Consider the following 19,785-nt stretch of genomic DNA (forward strand, 5'->3'; position numbering starts at 1 on the left):
AGGTACAGTTGGCTGTTGTCGGCGTAGGTCTAAGCTCTACACCATGGTGAGAGTAGGGCTAACAAAACAGTCAACTGGTAATGTCTAGTTCAGACATCGCTGAAATATCGGCAGAGCAAACAGGACTGAATGTTGAAGAGGTACCAGAGATTAGTTAGTGGCTATAATAGGTACGAAAAACCCCTCGTTGCACTAATGTTACGTATGAGTGCTGCTGTGTCAGTTAACTTTCACAGTAGCTGTAATTTTGGAATGCTAACCATCTAATGATTATTTTACAGTTAAAACAGAACATCAGCAGCCTCACCAAGATGGTTCAGCAGAGGATGTACTTCCTGCGGCAGCTGAAGAAATTCAACCTGCCACAGGCGGTGATGGTGCACCTTCTACACTGCCATCATCAAGACCATCCACACCTCCTCCATTACCATCGGGTACGCTGCTGCCACTGCAAAGTACAAGACAGACTGCAGCATATCTTCCACTGTGCCGAGAAGGTGATTGGCTGCAACCTGCTGTCCATCTAGGACCTGCATGCCTCCAGGACTCTGAAGCGTTCAGGAAAGGTCGTATCGACCACTCCCATCCTGGACATCAACTGTTTGAGATGCTCCCCTCGGGCAAGAGGTTGAGGTCCTGAAAACCTCCTGTCACAAGAACAGTTTCTTACCTTCTGGTGTCATCCTCATCAACAAGGCCCGGGACCCCTACTGACACCCTACCCACACCCCCCTAGATGAAGGAAATGTCCAATGAGGGGTTGCATTTGGTCCCTGAAGCTAATGGGGCAGTAGCTATCATGGTCTATATGATGTCTGACTCTATAGCAGGTCTTGACCAGTGTGTGGGTCCGCTTGCTTTCACGGCTTGGGGTACTCTCTGCTGGTTCAATCAAGCTTTGTGGAAAGAATTCTTTGAAATGTTCATGGTCTTTGAGCATGAATGAGGCCTGATATTTTCCAGATCTTTGAATATTTTGTAGCAATAATATATTCTATAATGAGCTTTCTGCTGCAAGGCCATGTCCAAGCTGCAACACGGATACTTGGCCTCACTGTCTCCTTGAAGGTTGATTATCAAAGAATAACTTATGCCTAAATTACTGAAAAACATCACTCCTCGTAGATCTGTATTGGATTCAAGGAGAATGTTTAAGTTACATTTATGTAAGTGTGTGTGCTGCTGTGCCATGAGACTTCCATGGGAACTGTTGACTTCTTATCATTTATCTTTCAATATGGAAATTAGACTGGGAAAAAAAGGATTTTTCTTTTCATCAAGACCACAGAAAGAAATTTTGATGAGAAATTATTTAACCCTGCAGCTAATGGAGCTGTGGCTATCATGGAGCTAAATGATATCAGCCGTCCTTGAGGACCAGGGAAGCAGTTGTAGTTGTACAGGCTGTAGTAAAGAGATACTTATTGATCCTGTGGGGACCGCAACACAGTAGCTTTACAATGCATGGATCCGAGGAGAAATCTCTGCTTTGCTTTGCATTGGCAGTTTGTTACTGGGGAAGCATTGACACACTGACACACTGATAGATGTCATGTCACCCGGGAACATACTTCATAAACATTTGATTAGCTCCAACTTACAGCCAACAGAGGATCAAAGACACGCTTGTTAGACATTTGGATGCATTCTGCTGATTGGCAATTCATCATCTTGCGTAGCACTCAGCAAGGTTTCCTTTCCATTCATAATTCATTTGCCTATTCATTGACTGCTTTCTTATTCAATAAATTATCAAGAAAATTGGTTTAGGAGAATCATGATGCTATGAATAACTTGCTGGGCTTAAAGATCTGAATGCATAAATGTTGAGAAAAAGAAATTCATTTAAGATGAATTTAACTTGTTTTGACTCAGTTGCAAGTCTACAACAATAAAGTGGATCTTTTTCCTTCTCACAATGTGAAAATAACCTGTATTTCCTTTATTATTCTATATTTCCTATAAACTCACTGCGCACATGGCATAGGGCCCCGCAAATTAAGCATGAGGTTACCCCTCATGCCAAAGTGAGTCACAGTGACTCAATGTGTTGACAACTCTGACAAAAAAGATGAACCGGAGCTATCTTTCAGGCACAAGAGGAGGAAGAAAAAGAATGAGAATGAATTGAGGGAGCAACAGTCGTGGTAAACTTGTGTTCTCTGCAAATTTAATATCAGCAAATAATAGTAATTTTTAAGTTGAAGAGTTACTTGCTGTGCATTTCTCTCCAGTGTGTTTACCCTACGTACAGTAGCTGGGGGCAATGCATCTGGCCTGCCTCTCGTTTGCTTTCAAGCTTTTGTTCCTAACCACAACCCTAACCCTAACCATTACCAAATGAAATGCGGCATTTAAATGCTTAAAACGTGTCAAATCAAAGAAAGTATGTGAGATGTTACTACGTTGCCCGCCATCTTCTGAGTTCCAGGAGACGTGACAATACAAAGTCACAAGCAGTGGACCACTGAACAAGCTCATTGTTATCTGGTAGTTGGTACCGAGTTCGCGGTCGTGATGGCTCTTCATTGGTGCACATCACTTTTTCCAGACTAGCTGAGCAAACTGGGTAATCTGGATAGACATATAATAAATTACATACAAATCTATTAGTGAATTCTAACCAACAAGTATTCAACCATGCCTTAGTTTAAATGGAATTTTACATTTAAAAATACATTATAGGAAATATGGTGGAGCCAGTTTAAATTGGCCTAATGGTGCTGATGAGTAACACTATATATACAGATTTGTTAGTACAAAACCCAGTCCAGCCGTATTTGGCAAGTACCACTGAGTACAGGCAGCCAGCACTAGCACAACCAGAGATGTCTCAGATACAAGCAGATCAGACCCAATAGAACAGTAACTGCTCCATCAAATGACCCAGCTGATTGGCCCCAACTCTTCATGAAGACTGAATTAGATGGCAGAGGTCCTTTCACACCAGGACCTGGTTTTTCTTACCCAAAATAAAAGGCTTGGTTGGCTCCTTGGTCACATAGGACGGCCCATTAGCAGAATTTTGCTTAGGGCTGAATCGCAAATTGACCCATTTGCATTTGGCCACAATTTTCGAAATATTTGGAGATAAATCTTACACTGAGGTTGAAGAATAAATTTGTGTTGGCTCGTACTACAAAGCTTTCCGCAGCATACTCCAAATACGTTGTTCAGCCTTTAATGGAATGTAAGGGATTAAAGCTGAGAATGAAAATGGTGCTTGTGGGTTTCATCTGTACTACTGCTGCTCCCTCTCTATGCTTTTAAACTTTATCCATCTTTTATCAGTGGTTTAAGAATTATTTTCCGTCAGTGGAAAGTCTCCTGACCTCAGTTTTCCAAGTCATTCATTATCATTTCTAAAGACTTTGAAGTGTCAAAACACCACCAGCTGGTTTTGGCTGCATAATCCACTGACTTTTGTTGGAAGTTTAAGATGATATGTTGGATTGAGAACTCTGAAAAGTCTTTCATTGGGTACGCTTTACATCCAATTTTGTGTGTGTGTGTGAGAGAGAGTTCCCATATGGTTCCTGATATTGAAAAAACAAACTTATACCGAAGCTCCAACTTAACGGCAATGAAATTCCTGTTTGATACATCACATCATGTCATGTAATTGTGTTAAAGTGGTTTGAATATTGAAAGTGGAGAGATTGGTTGTGCAGCCAGGCAGCTTATCAGGCTGATTCACAGCATCATATACAAAGCAGGCAGTATGGTTAAGAACCGAAAGGATGAGCCATGGACTTTGAGTCGGGATTCAATCATTTAGTTAAACCAGCACTAAGCAATGTTTTGGATTATAATTTAGAATCTGTTGTATAACATTTAATGTGCTGCACAGTGCTTAACTGCTGTTTTCTTTATAAGGTTTCACCTTCTACTTGTTTTTGCTCTTCGTCCGAGCCATAGGCTGCAAGGTTGAGTCAAAGCCACGGGCATTGCCACCAAGCTGAGATTGACACAGCCACTATCGCTAACTAGCTTACTTTTGTACTTTTACAACTGCAACAGTATCAGTGTTTTGCCGATTTGCAAATGTATACTCATTTGTTAATCTGAATCTGCCCCGAAACCAGTGAAGCCAGTAAAACTAGTGTGATGACTTCCTCATTCTGTAGAAGACCAAAATGTCCTGTCAGTCGTGTACCGCTCTACCGCCAAGAGGGCAGGATTCAGCTTTGAGCATAATCAATGAGGAAGTGCAGTTGAAAGACAAAGTGAGTCTGCTGATCAAACTGACCTCCGTAACTTTTTCCATGAAAGCAAACAGGAGAAGAGTCAGGACCGAGTTTACCTGCATCCAATGACAGCAGGTAAACTCCAGATTACCGCCAAAGTATGCCGTGTAAATTGCAAAATTATGCAATGAAATTGCATTCAGTTCAAAATGGCTGAGGTCCAAGAGGCTTTTTTTTAAAGCGGAAAGTCTCCAAAACTGTGTTCATAAAAGGAACTGTGACACAGCAAACTCAAAATGGCAGACCTCCTGACATTTGAAAACTATGTTTTTAAATCTTTCAAGGTGAGATGATCACACCTGTACTTGCATCCCAACATGGCCGTGTTTCAGGGGGAACTATGGGGCCCCCTATCCACCCTGAGTCCAATCAATAAAAAATGTCTGGGCCCTGAACAGCCCAGAACTCCTAAGGGTTAATAGATCAGAGCTGCAGCATTCCGCTGCACATCACGAGTCAGTGTTCCAGGCTCCACCCTCTCCAGACTCACCTGAGACACACCAGGGAACTGTGTGTTGTTGTTCACTGAAGGGTGACACAGGGTGAACAACAGACACTCAGATTCACTGACATTGTCCTTTCAGTGTGTCCAGCTAGTGAAGCGAAAGGTGAACAACTACAACTCTGCTGCCTCCACCTGCCGATGCTCCACATAACGAACGTGAGTTTGATGAAGACCTCGACTCAAAGTGACTGAAGTTAGTGGAGAGGGAGGGGAGCTGTGCTTGACTGTACTGTCTGTCTGCTGTTCACAGCTTCACCCAGGGACTAAATGGCTTCCAGATTAGAGGAGAATCTCTGCTGTCCGATCTGTAAAGACGTCTTCAGAGATCCTGTCATTCTGTCATGTAGCCACAGCTTATGTAAAGACTGTTTGAAGAGATGGTGGCAAGAGAAAGGAATACCAGAGTGTCCAGTTTGTAAAATATTTTCAACAGTAGAACCACCTCGTAACCTGGTGTTAAAGAACCTATGTGATGACTTCTTACAGGTGAGAGTTCAGAGCTCTTTACAGGCTCTCTGCACTCTGCACTCTGAGAGACTCACACTCTTCTGTCTGGACCATCAGCAGCCAGTGTGTCTCGTTTGCAGAGATTCAGAAAAACACACTGACCACAGGTTCAGACCCATCAGTGAAGCTGCACCACAACACAAGAAGAGGCTTCAGGAAACTCTGGAACTCTTAAAGAAGAAGTTAAGGTGTCTTGAACATGTCAAAGTGAAGTTTGACCAAACAGTGGAACACATTAAGGTCCAGGCCCGATGCACAGAGAGGGAAATTCAGGAGCAGTTTAAGAAGCTTCACCAGTTTCTAGAAGAGGAAGAGGTGGCCAGGATGACTGCACTGTGGGGCGAAGAGGAGCAGAAGTGTCAGATGATGAAGGAGAACATGGAGGCTCTGAGCAAAGAGACAGCAGCTCTTTCAGACACAGTCAGAGTCACAGAGGACAAGTTGAGAGCTGAAGATGTCTCGTTCCTGCTCAACTACAAGGCTGCAGTAGAGAGAGTCCATCAGCGCCCCCTGCTGGATGATCCACAGCTGCCCTCAGGAGCTCTGATAGATGAGGCCAAACACCTGGGCAACTTGACCTTCAACATCTGGAACAAGATGAAGGACATGGTGTCCTACAGTCCTGTGGTTCTGGACCCAAACACTGCTCATCCAGGACTCATCCTGTCTGAAGACCTGACCAGTGTGAGACGAGGAGAGGAACAGCAGCTTCCTGACAATCCAGAGAGGTTAAATTATTACTGGTCTGTCCAGGGCTCTGAGGGTTTCAACTCAGGGAGTCACAGCTCGGACGTCCAAGTCGGAGAGAGTACATACTGGACACTGGGTGTGAGAGCAGAGTGTGTCCAGCGGAAGGGCGTCATGCTGCCTGGATTATGGAGAATTGAGTTCTGTGAAGGTAACTACTTTGCATTTTCATCTTCAGATCAAGTCTCTGATCTCCCAGTGAAGAAGAAGATCCAGAGGATAAGAGTGAATCTGGACTGGAACCAAGGAAAACTTTCCTTCTCCAATCTGGATACAAACACACACATACACACCTTCACACACACTTTCACTGAGAAGATGTTTCCATACATTAACACTGGGGATCCCCTCCCAGTGAAGCTGTTACCAGTGAAACTCTGGATCTCTTCCCAGTGAAGCTGTTACCAGTGAAACTCTGGATCTCTTCCCAGTGAAACTCTGGATCTCTTCCCAGTGAAGCTGTTACCAGTGAAACTCTTTATATTTGTTTGCTATTTTGCCTATATTTGTAAATTCTTTTAAATTCTTTTTTAATTTGTGTGGAGCCATGAAGTCGAACAAACTGATTAAGATCCACGTTTAAAAATATCAATAACTACCTGTTTGAACAGCCAATCATTGTTGACGTGTAACAAACTTAATCAAAAACTTCTTGTCCAGTTAATAAAGTTTACAAAAATGAAACCTGATTCATGTTCAATCACATATAATCTATACATATGATATCATCCAACATATATGATCATTTTTCTGTCTGATGTGATGATTCTGTCTGTGAACATATTTTCTTTCATCAGCAAAAAAAACAAGTCAACATATAAATTCATCATAAATGCTGAATGTGAATTGATTCTGGTTTTTCATCAACATAATAAAATATTGTCTTGACTCAGTGTATTGTTCTGCTTTTCAGCTGGAAAGCCTGAGATTAAAAGTTTTTTGTAATTAGTGTCTTGACATAAATAAAAAATATGAATATGTATATGTATATTAATACATACACAGACACAGTATCATAGCTGCGGGTGGCCCACAGAGACTGCTTGGGTACTGCTGGACCCTGCCCTCTTGGCGGTAGAGCGGTAAACGCCTGCCAGTACATTTTGGTCTTCTACGGAATGAGGAAGTCGTCTCACTGATCTTACCGGCTTCACTGGTTTCGGGGCAGATTCACATTAACCTGCTGAACATACCATGCATATGAGTGTACATTTGCAAATGACAAATCTGTCAGTACTGGCACATTCTTTATTCATTTTTATTCATATACACTGGCAGATAAATAAATACAAGTACAAATACCTTGAAAAAGTGGGCAGGGAATGCCACAAACATTGGTGCCACCATCCCACCACCATAGGCCACGGCAACCCTGAATATAACACAACACTCAGACATAAAGACGTGTCAAAGACATTCATACAACATTCAGTGTAATTAACCATTTGCAAGGCTGACACCATCTATGAGAAATATGGGGCAAATTATATTTTTTATTGGAAAATTCTTAAATGGAAAATAACTTTGACCCAAAATATAATGGATCATGTTAATTATGTTTGTTCCCACATTTTTAATGCTGCCGAAGGAAATCAAGCGTGCTGAATCATTGCCCTTGTTCAAACCACTGCTCAAAACATACACGTGTAAATTAATTCTTGATTCAGATGCTTTTATCCTCGGTTTTTCACCTTTGTCTCTTTCCCCTGTTTTTTTTACTGCTTTGTTCTGTTTATGTATGTACAGCATTTTTAAAAAAGTGTCATTATGAGATTTCACTGAGTCAGACAATGACGCCCACCGCACCACTAATTGTGAGTATCCTAATGGATAGTTCATTTTCATACATTGAACAACTTGACCTCAGTCCACAATGTTGAATCTAATGTTGTAAAGGGGATTCATCACTGTAAATTGTAAAAGTGGAAAAGGGGGGAAAAAAGGAAATGAAAAGGCGTCATGGTGCCGCTAGTCGAAAAACATTACAACATTACATTTTAAACAGTGTTTGAATTCTCATCAATGAAAACATTTTAATATTTCTTCCTTTTTTCCCCTTTTCCCCTTTCCCCTTCCTGGTGCCCGCTTCCCGGGCACCAGGAAGCGGCTCACTCTCATTTTTTTTTGTTTTTACCCGTTTGCACAAGCAACTACATTGTGTCTGGTATCTGGTACATACTGAACATCGCAGCACAGCCGGTCAAACCCTGCACGAACCGCAACATCAGCGTGTTTTGGCACAGGTGGGGCAGAAAGGTCTCACAGAGCCAGACAGCAGCCTGTTACACAACACACAAGAGCCACAGACCCTGAACTACAACAACCTACATCAGCTTTCTCGCGAAAGGTGTTTGCAGGCGACAGCGCGAGTTTGTTCCCTTTGTGCTCTCACTCCCTACGACATCAGCTCTCTGGTAGCCCTACAGCTGCTGTCAATGCAACGGGGAAAGGGACACATGCCGGCTGGAGGGGCGTGGGAAGCAAAGGGACGTCTCTATTTTCCTCAAAGGGCCCTTTTCCGTTCTTTTTCGATACATTTGCAAAACACATTTTGGGCTGCAATTAATGCAAGTCTCATTTCAGATCTCTAGTGACGGTTTTCTTTCCTTTTTACAAAAACGACTGGGTGCATGTGTCCGGGACTTGGCAGGTCCCACACACACATGTCGTAAATAGCTGATCATTTACATTATTTAGAAATGAGCCATGTGTGTTTGTCCAAAACTATCAAGTGACACATGTTCAACTTAACAATGCATAACGTTTGCATGGAAAAATAACAATGTTATGTCAGTTGCCTGCTAGGATACGGAATGTGGTCATTGTTGCCGTCGCACTGCCTCTCTGTTGTTTGTAACTGATTCGCAATCTGAAACTCTGAACACGCCAACCACAGAATATTCATTAATCAGACTTCATCGCACAGGAATAGTGGAGCTGTTTTTGGAAACCCTTCTAGTTATATTAAATAGGAAGGTGCCTGTTGTTGCAGACCATGGGTAGTTTTTCCTCTTTGTTCAGTATCGTCCTTTTAATCTGTAAACTGCTGACAGCAGGTTTGCGTACTGCGCTTTTATACAAACATTTGCATTTTTGTTATTTGAGCACAGAGAAAGGCATAGTGCCAACCATTAACAAGCTCATGGGGGTTTACATATATGTGTCAGCCATTGTTGGCCGCTGCGAATCACGAGCCAACACACGAATAAATCACACTTCAATCACACACACACCCACGCATAGAGACAGACACATAGGCTCAGTGATTTCTTTGCATTCATCCGTTTTGTTCCTCTTTTACCACAAAAGGAGTAGGCTGATGCAGAAACTGTGAGATAGTCCCCGGAGAGCTCCCTCTACAGAGAAACTACATGTTCCTAATAATAACAGTTTTCTGTGTGTGTGTGTGTGATAACAAGGAAGTGTGACGGTGTGTGTGTGAGTCCCTGTTCATCCCTCCATAATGAATTCCTCAGCCCCTAGCCCTAACCACTACTTGCCTATTGTATATCTAACCCTAACCTTAACTACTAACCCTAAAATCTGAGGTAAAAAGTAGCCTATGAACAAAACACACACACACACACACACACACACATACACACGCAAACACACACAAAATAGGAGTTAAAAGTAGCCAATGAAAAAAAGTCACAAAATATACATGCATTCCTTAACAATGATATACATGCTTGTCTGACTCACGTGGAGCTCCTGATGGAAAATCCCCAATGAATCCATATGTGAATTTGATGACGGTGAAAGTACACGTTTATGCCAAGTGACTGTTTTCATCCATTTACTAGATGTTCATTGTGGAAATTGCTCTGGCCACATCTACGGATAATTCATGTGGAATATTTGCAATCTGGACAAACTGCTGTCCATACCGGACAACTCCAACCACCCGCTGCACAACACCTTCACCAGGCAGAGGAGTGTGTTCAGTGGCCGACTGCTGTCAAAGTCCAGCTCCACCAACAGTCCCCCTGGCCATCAGACTGTACAACAGCTCCTAGTAAAGGCAGGGAGGACAATAGAAAAGGACAATTTATTTCTACCTTCATTTGCACATCCATTTTGCACCGTTCCCGTTTTGCACTGTCATAAGCTAGTTTTTATAGTTATAGTTTAATATTTAACTTAATTTTGTATTTTTATTTTATGTAGGATTGATGTATGTTTAATGTATGTATGTTTGTAAATGCTGCTGGATGCCTGAATTTCCCTCAGGATAAATAAAGTATCTACTAAACTAAACTAAACCCAATGTAGATTGTCTATCCCAGCACAACAGCATATGCTAAACAACCATGGTCTCCAAGGTCTCTCAGGCAATCAGCCTTATGGTTCCTTGATTATTACTCACATAGGTTTCATTGCTTGACTTTCCCATAATCCGAGGCAAAAAGAAAATGCTTCTTCTCCACACCTCTCATTGAATCCCCATTATGCCAAACCTCATTTCGTTACTCTATACTTGTATATGTGTAATGACAATAAAGTTGAATCTCATCTCATCTCATCTCATTATTGATTTTCCCAGGCAATGCAAAAGCATGTCAATCCCAGTCATCTGCACCCCACCCAAAGCTGTTTGTCAATAGCCAGGATACGACTTTATCGACGTCCAGTGAGTTCAATATGTCACGTGCGTCACCGTGGTGTGTATAAAATATGCACTGGACCATTGTCCGTAATATTTCTAACTAACAGCCCAAGTTGTTGTATTTGTCACATTACACTAATGAGTGAGCACAACGTCCTGTAATGCTTTACGTTTTGTGAGCGGAGTCAATTCCTCTCATATCATTTTTTCCTCTAACACATTTTTCCCAATTCTTTAGCTCACCATCTGTGATGAATAACATAGTTTTTGCCGGTTTCACAGATTTTTCTCTCTGGGCTCATTCCTAGAGTAAAGATTATGTCTTTCTGAATTTATTTCCTCAGTGACAGTAGTGCATGTATTAGCAGCCTTCAGAAATTCTTGGATGACCCAAACACTGATTAACCCCGATAGACTCACTATACAATAGATGGACATGCTAGCCTATCAATATAATAACACTACAAATACCGTGGTTACAAGGTTACTCATTCCATTCAACAGAATACCTCTTGTAATGAATAAACGTGTAATTGTCGGAGATATAAGACAAACCTCTTTTTTTTAGTTAAAGCCCCAAAGTAAAGTTGCAACCACCACCAATATCTTCAATTTATGTGAATAAGTCCTTCTAAATATTACACACTGCAGCTTTAAGTAGTTTAAGTTTGTTCATTTGTTTAAGATGCTGCACAAAAAATACTTATACTTATAAAAATACAAATGTATATTTGCTGACCCATACAAAATGACTGTGTAGTAATTACTAAACACAACTACCTTATCGTGTGGTGTACACTTAATTCTTAAATGTTTATATACTGCTTACAAATGGTGGATAGGGAGACAAATGCCATATTTGAATGTTGGAGCACAACAAAATCAATGCATTTTCTCTCCATTTTGTACTATTTATTTGGTTTAATGGCATAAAAAGTACAGCCACGTAACTTTACATGCACACATGTCTAACAATGAAACTTAATTGTCATTAGGTCATTTGATGGCTGACGGCATTCATGAGCGTTTACTTCCATTAACCTCATCTTGGGCCGTTGGAAGCGAATTCTTCTGGAATAGATGGTCACACTGCAGAAATATTCTGAGGCTCATGCGCAGCCTGTCTTTCACAAACCTTATCTCACCGGCCTGGTATGATGATATCAGCCAGAGCATTTCTGTGTAGTAAAACCAACAGAGCACGAAAAACATAAAATTGACTCAATAAAAGACATAAAGCATTCTGGTCATGGTTTTCTCAAAACTGAAGAACCTGAGCTCGCGACAGTTGGCTCATACACAAGAAAATCAGTGTGTGGGGGTTAAAACCTCAACCCAAACTTTTCATTTCTAGTTAACACCAATATGAATATGTATTCAGTCGTTGTATCCTCCCTTTTTTCTGCACCTGCATTTTAATGTTAAGGAATTAATCTGAGCTGGAGTTTGTCCATTGACAGCTGTGACTGTGCAGGCCTTAAACTATGATTGCACATTTTTACAGCACTCACAAATTCTGCGCAGTGATGGAGTGAAGGCGAGATAACTGGCCGTGCAGCAGATTATACTGAACCACAGATGCTGCCAGAGAGCACAGCGCTGACACGCAATGTGGCCTTGAGGATGAATAGAAAAACACCAGCGGGTCGTCTCAGCTGCTCCGAGACCCGAGCCCCTTTCACACTGGACAATAATCCCCACACACACCCACTAACATCTTTCTTTTGTCTTCAGTGTGACACATTTCCGGGTTAGGTGAATCTGCAGAGGTCTCAGGTATTTGTCGGCCCGAGCTCCGACAGCAGTGATTTTAATGCGACGTGATGACGCACATCATAACGAAGGCTTGTCACCATGGTAACTTCTGTGACTTTTTGCCATCTCCGCCACAAATTTCACCAATCTTGCGAACGTCTTTTAAAGTGAAATATGAAAAGATATGAAGTATCTGCATCCTCCATGCTGTTTTTTCTGCTGTTTACCAACCATGTCTTCAGGTGCGTTCGTGATGACCTTTAAGAGATTCCTGGATCCAGATCCCTCCCAAAATTGAATCACCTGTCACTATGGCCGAGACCGATCTTTGATTATAAAATGTTCCAAAAAATCCATCCATAACTTTTCGAGTGATCCCGTTAACAAACAAACCAAACCAATCACACGATCTCCTCAGTGGAGGTAAAAACAGAAAGGTTTACTTGCCTATATGAGATAATTTTGGTCTATTAATGCTCAAGATCTGGATGTACAGTATTAAGTCTCAGCATCAACTGATGAAAGGTCATTCAGCTTTGCAGGGACCCACTGAGGTATAGCCATAAAATCACCCGTGTAACATATCAGTCATAAAATCAGCCATCGATGTGTGCTGTGATAAAACATGTTTATGGCTTCAATTAATTCTGTAATGGTTTAATTCTTTATTGATGATTTGTCTTTGCTTTTATCACACCTCACCACTTCACATGATCTCACATTATGATGCCATAATAAAAAAAAGAATCAGAGCACTGAGAGAGAAAGTGATGGAAAAAGATATTGTCGATGTTTTTCAAGAGATCCCCAATGGGGTTTTACAAAACACTAAGCGGTCCTCATCCAAATTTTAATTAATGGCTGCCCCTTATTAAAAATTAAAAATGAGTGGCCGGGGGTTCGAATCTGACCTGTGGCGATGTCTCCCCCACTCTCCCCGTTCTCACCTAGCTGTTCTGTCAAATTAAAGGCAGAAAAAGGCCCAAAAAATAATCTAAAAATAAAAAAAATTTAATTGAAAATGATGGATCGCTGAAGTATTCTCGGTCAGAGCGACTCGTGTGCCCCTGCACATGGAGAACAGGACAGCTGTACTTGCTGATGTTGGAATTGGATCACTGATCATATTTGAGCTTTAGAAATGTCCATTTGTACAGAGTTCCTGAAAACTCAATGTACTTCGAACTTGAACTAAATCAAATACAGAAGAGATGACCAGAGACAATGTAAGCACAACATCGCTGGTTCAATCCCATCTCTAAAGGAAAAATGCTTAAAATTAAAAAAAAAAATCTTTATAAAGGAAAGACATGAAAATACAGAAACACACTGGAATTACAAAAACCAAAAAAGAAATCCAATCACAGAAAAAAAACCAAATGCAACAATGTCAGACAGAGCACAAAGACAAAGAACAGACGCCCCACAATTCATTGCAGCAAAAACATGAGGTGCCATGCACCAATTTAGGCAATTAAATCCGAAGTAGAAGAAGAAGAGTATGAATATGACCCAGAAGGAATGCAAGCTTTTACATCTGATGCTATACGGTGGTCATGGCGATAAATATGAGTGGACCGGAGCGAGAGTTTCCTTTCAGTTTTCCGTGAACAATATTATTGTCAACCCGCTCACGGAGAACTCACGGAGCGAAGTATGGCCTTTAAGATGCACTTTTTGTAGTCCATCTTGGAAAATGTGTAGTTTCACAACGGCAGACGCACGTCAATAACATCCGCCGTCGCGTAATGACATAGTTTAGTGAAAGTAGAGTCGGATTCTCTGAGCAGCGCTGTTGGCTTTTCCTCAGTCCTATCTATCCTCCTTTACTCCTTTCCTTGACCTCATGACGTTTTCCACTGAGGTCAAGGAAGAGGCGATAGGAAGGAGAATCCGAATCCACACTTGGTACACAGTTATGTGATGCCTTGGTTACTGGCTCATACAGTTGCTGGAGTTGACTCCCTATCAGTTTATTACTTTAAGTTGTAATACTTGCAGTTGCATAATAATTTCAGATATTTTCAGTTACCTTACCATTGATTTTTGCTGTTTACTGGTCCAGCAGTACAACTATATATTTGTTTCATATTTACCTGTTGTGGGACGAATAAAGGCATATCTTCTCTTATTCACGGTATATTATATTTGTTGTTAGCAAACTAAGTTCCTTCTTTTAAAACATAATCAGCCCCTTCTTTTACTGGAGTGCTTTAGTGTTTCTGTTGTCTCTATCCCGCTTCTCTCACCTTTATTTGACCTTTTTATCGCTCACTCTGTTTTATCAGGTCTTATGTTTTTATTTATGTCCCTGTTGTTTTTTTATCGTGACTGCGTTCTGTAAGGCACTGTGTAACTTTATTATTATTATTTACTACACCGACCCTGCCACTGCAGTTAGAGAGGTAATACTACTTAATGGCGTCTTCTGTCAAGAGACATACAACTACATTATATTTTAAAATGGCACTGACACTGCAAGAGTTGGTTTGCAACCCATTCACAAGAACTTGCAAACCTGTTCCATTAACCGACTAGCCTGGGACCCAGACGAATTCTGGGAGCTCATTTTATTTGCCGTGCAAGAATACAGTCTGGATCCCCACCTGCAGAAGTCTTTCTGGTCAGATCACTACCGGTTATCTGATAATGGGCGGGGTTTACACCATGATACGGAGAGAAACGGCTTTTGTAAACAGCCAAGATGGCTGCCGCTGATGAACGAGCATTTGACTAAAAGTGCCAGGTATTTTCAAATTTCCCCCACAAAAACGGCAACAATCGTTCACAGACATTGTGGAATCATCAGACATCGCCTCTCTGCTCTGGTCTGTTGACATGACTTTGCTCTCACTGGTTGTAGGTCTGTCCAATTAGGTCCCTCCATTGGTAACGCCTCTTGAAAATAGAAAATGAACAGAGAGCTCCCAGACTAATACGCATTTGACAATGATAATTCCGTCCCCTCTTTCTTCTTTCGTGCTTGGTAGCTTTAGTTGTTTCTTTGCTCAGGTTTTCAGTGTTTCTCGGTGACTCATGTTTCTTTTGTACTTGTTTGCTTTGCTGCCATCTGACGCTGTGTCTTGCTTCCTGCCGCCGCCGCCGCCACCTGATTATTTTTGTTTTTGTATCGGCATCCCATTGTTGGGCCTTTTGTAAATTAAACTGGTTAAGAACTCTAGTTTGCCTGTCTCCGCCTCAGTTGGTCCAGAACAGTTGGTTTGAACGTAACCGCAACACGATGGTCTCTACCTCCTGAGCCACAGTCGGCCAAGTCAAAGTTGTTGACTGGGCAATTGATGTTACGGTTTGGTCCTTATGCAGAGACAAGGGGGATAAATAGTGCACACTAAGGGGGACTCCTATGGAAAAGTGAGGGGGTTCACCTGGTGTCTGATGGAGCGCTGGATAAGGTCAATTTATCAGCCTGCCTCAGTGAGAGATGGCCCTGCCAGCGTGTCCACTGCTCACAACAGGCTACCTTAAATAAATAATGGAAGATGTGTGGGAGAGAGATGGCACCCCTGCCACTGACCACAGCTGAATGATGAATGTTTTTTATTGGGCTTATTTTTTGTTGTTCCTAAGAAGATGAGAGCAACAGCATGTCGGCAGAACTGAAACGAGAGGGTTGAGCATTTCAGGAGATATAGATTTCACTTTTCTTCCAAATTTCCAAGTGGAGAGTGCGGAACTGAGACATAAATTAGATGATGATAGGTTTAAAACATAACCAATCCCTAATAATCCTTATGAATGACATTTCAATTTACACTTACTCGTATTTACTCTTGAACTGAGCCCCATTTAGTGGATCAACAATTACTCTGAGGTGTTTCCATGCGATTGGGTCCTTTCAAAGACCAACGGGCGGACTGACACCTCAGAACGTTTTCACACTTCACCGATGGAATTCAATAATGGGAACACGTCAAAGTTGAGGAAATAAGTAATTGGTGAAAATCAAATATTGAAACAAAATGTCCAAAATAAAACATATATATCGTCCCAGAGGACACAGTGTTGGATATAGAGCTTTTAGAAAAAGATGGAACGCCCACTTTGTTCACAAAAAAATATTAACAGTTGTCAGATGTAACATTTTAAAGGTGTGGAGATATCTCTAAATACTATTCATACCATATGTTTGTCTCATAAAAAGAGAGAGAAAAAACATGTCCACAGGCTTAAAGTAAGCAGATCATTAGTGATGTTTCCCTTCCATCCATTTGGCAACACATCTTGAAAACAGCTAACGTTAGCTAAATTAAACATCTCATTTAGAAAATAATTGCTGCTAATTCAAAAACACATTCCTCAACATTCCAATGCGTTTTAAAATAACACTCCCTAAAATACAGCACCACTTTCTAATAAGGTGTTCTTTGAACTAAATGAACTAATGACTTCATTCATATTTAATGAAGGATTTATTAATGTTTAATCATACACCATTAAACAGGAAAATACATAGTGGTGGAAAAATCTCTGCCAGGCAACAACATCTTACCAACCCCTCCAATAAAAGCAGAATTATTAATATGAGCAGATCTTACTGATTGAGCAGTTGTGAGGACCGCCGCCCTCAGAACCAGAGCAGTACATACTAATATTATGTGGTTATTTCACAAGATTTCATAAGAACCAGGTCAAAGGAAAAATCGTTTCTGATCTGTTCAAAGAAAAGAAATCTCCATAATGACATGCTCCATCATTCTCAAAGAACCAACAATGAATCCATGTGTTTGAAACAATGATCAAATAAATCAAACTTTACCCTTTGTACACCCTGCTTCTGAATGTCCTGCCGGCAGACGCAGTTAAGGACCTGCATGAGCTTTCGTCTGTGGTTTCCTGCGACTGTACCTTAATCATTGATGAAGCGGTCTGCATGCTGAGCGGCCAAAAGATGGGGGGCAGCCCCTTTAAATACAATACTACTGAAATATGTATTAAAACCACAGCAGTTGGGGGGGGGGGGGGGGCACAGATTACAGAACCCCCTCACTGTTACGATCGAGGAAGAAGAACAAACAGAAGAAAAAGAAGTTGTTACGTAGGTTACCTGTTGGTGAACCTGACCAACATTTGCCCACAGCCAGACAAACCCGATGCCTTTTTAGAGTTTTTTTGCAGCTGGGCAGCGAGCTCAGCCTGTTTGAGCTGGATGGATATGAAACCTCAAACGCAGTGAAAGATTACTCGTCCAACTTTGTTACATGTTGCAATTTACATAGTAATGAAGTCCATAATTTTGGTAAGCTATTAAAGAACAGTGCCCTGAGTTATTCTAGACATTTTTTTCTCCCAAACTTTGGCCAGGACTGTTCGACCGCCACCCCCACAGTGATATAGAGTAGGCAATGGAGTGATGTTTGACTGGCTCGAGTCAGTTTCTTCACCTGTGTGAGCAACAGTGGGGATGTGACAGAAATCTTCATAACTGTGGAAATTTGTTAACTACACATTTATATGTTTGCCCTTATCTCATAATTCAATCATAAGAACAGGAGTCTCAATGTCAGATGAAAAGCTTTATCTAAATAATTCAGTATTTTGGATGATAAGGAGAAACTGGTGTGGCTAATGGGGAAATCTGGGGGGCATCGGTTCAGTCAGCAAGGCACGGATGTTACACGTGGAACCATGGACTGCATAAGGACATAAAGACAAACAACACTCTCCAACACCTTTATTTAAAGGTGACATATTATGCTCATATTCAGGTTCATACTTTTGATTTGTGTTACCACTTGAAAAGGTTTACATGCTCTAAAGTTCAGAAAAGTCATCAGTGTTCTCATACTGCCCATTCCTGCAGCTCCTCTTTTCACCCTCTGTCTGAAACGCCTGGATTTCTTTTAGCCCCGCCCTTCCGATAAACCCCAGTCTGCTCTGATTGGCCAGCTGGCCCAGTCTGTTGGGATTGGTCAACCGATTTCAACGTGTGTAGCAAATGTCACACACCTTCACCAGATAAGTGGAGATTCTCAGTTTGCAGGTGGGGTTACCCCAAAAGAGTCCAACTGTGACATCACAGTGGGAGAGAAATCCAAGCCAGTTGTTCAGAGCCAGTAGGGTTTAGCCAGGCAGCCGGGCACCACCCCAAATTATGGGCAGAAACACTGAAGTCATTTTTGCATTATATGTCACCTTTAAACCATGAAATGTATCACTGCACCCCTGATGATCTTTGCCTGGCATTTAATTAGCAGCTTAAGTTCCCTAAACTTACCCAAACCTGGGCCACAGAACTGTAAGTATTTAGAAAATTAAGTATAAAAATATTGCATTCAAACTTTCACTTAGGTAAAGGTGAAAATCACTGGTCACTGAAAAAAACTTCAGACATTTGACTTTGACTAAAAATATATTGAGTGCGTGACTTGTTGTTTACTCTGTCCAATTGATGACATATCTCAGATTTATGCAACATGTCAAGGAGATTCAGAGCTCTCAGCGTGACCATGTGTGAGCGGTGGTGTTTGCTCACGCATGTGCTAGCATAATTCGAGGTGATATTTTGTGAGGACTGTCAAGGTCTCCAGAAAGCCTGGCCTCACAAGTCAGACTCAGTGTGGTCATCTGGCGTCCACATTTCTATCTTCATCCACAAGGTAGGAATAAAACCTACATTCAGAGAAGCTACCCAAAAGGGAAGAGATGTCATCTGTGGTTTTCAGAAAGAAAGATTGTTTTAATATCAGGAATGTTTTTTTTCGGAGCCAGGCAAAGTCGCACAGATGGCATCAGATTCAATTTCAATTCAATTCAGTTCAATTTTATTTGTATAGCGCCATATCACAACATACATTGTCTCAAGGCACTTTACATAGTGAGGTCATTATTACAATATTACAGGGAAAACCCAACAAATCCCACAATGAGCAAAGCACTTGGCGACGGTGGAGAGAAAAAACTCCCTTTTAACAGGAAGAAATCTCTGACAGAACCAGACTCAGTTGTGGGCGGTCATCTGTCTCGACCGGTAGATGTTCCTACCGGTCGAGACAGATGACCGCCCACAACCTAATTTATGTTCCTACAGATAATCCAACCTGATAATCCAACCTGCCCTATTAAAGCCCAGGATATTCTTTTTTCATTTAATAACTGTAGTAAATGTATTTATGTTTTATTTCCTTACACTGAGATCCTGTGTAAACCACAAATCCATAACAATGGTCCTTTAAACAGTATTGATTTCTTATGTAAATCTTGCTGTTGCTGCCCTGAAGCGAGTTCACAGAATTCTCCCATCATCATTCTTTTGTCAGAGAAATTCTATTATTGCAAAAAATATCTAACACCACTTAGATGCACCATAACTGCAGCTCCACACCCATTCTGCGAGCACACACACAGCACCGGAGTGCTTGTTTCTGTACATTTCTTCAGAGATTCCCTTTGAGCCA

The 19,785-nt window shown here is 41.4% G+C and overlaps 1 protein-coding gene across 2 annotated transcripts; it reads left to right on the forward strand.

Annotated features, from left to right (window-relative positions):
* The first annotated feature begins 4,754 nt into the window (after positions 1–4,754).
* Positions 4,755–6,894, forward strand: LOC118283138 (zinc-binding protein A33-like). 2 transcript variants are annotated; one of them, XM_035604857.2, is made up of 2 exons: positions 4,755–4,908; positions 5,239–6,894. In XM_035604857.2, exons 1-2 carry the CDS (start codon positions 4,891–4,893, stop codon positions 6,400–6,402), a joined length of 1,182 nt encoding a protein of 393 aa, XP_035460750.2. In that variant the 5' UTR covers positions 4,755–4,890; the 3' UTR covers positions 6,403–6,894. The 2 variants fall into 2 exon arrangements, with proteins under 2 accessions (XP_035460750.2, XP_035460749.2); XM_035604856.2 differs by having other exon boundaries at positions 4,768–4,908; positions 5,003–6,894.
* Positions 6,895–19,785: the final 12,891 nt, after the last annotated feature.

Source organism: Scophthalmus maximus, chromosome 14 (assembly GCF_022379125.1).
Source record: "Scophthalmus maximus strain ysfricsl-2021 chromosome 14, ASM2237912v1, whole genome shotgun sequence".
NCBI classification, from domain to species: domain Eukaryota; kingdom Metazoa; phylum Chordata; class Actinopteri; order Pleuronectiformes; family Scophthalmidae; genus Scophthalmus; species Scophthalmus maximus.

Bases quoted from the DNA above. Each gene is read 5' to 3' on its own strand.
- LOC118283138 (XM_035604856.2), top strand. From the start codon at position 5,020: ATGGCTTCCAGATTAGAGGAGAATCTCTGCTGTCCGATCTGTAAAGAC.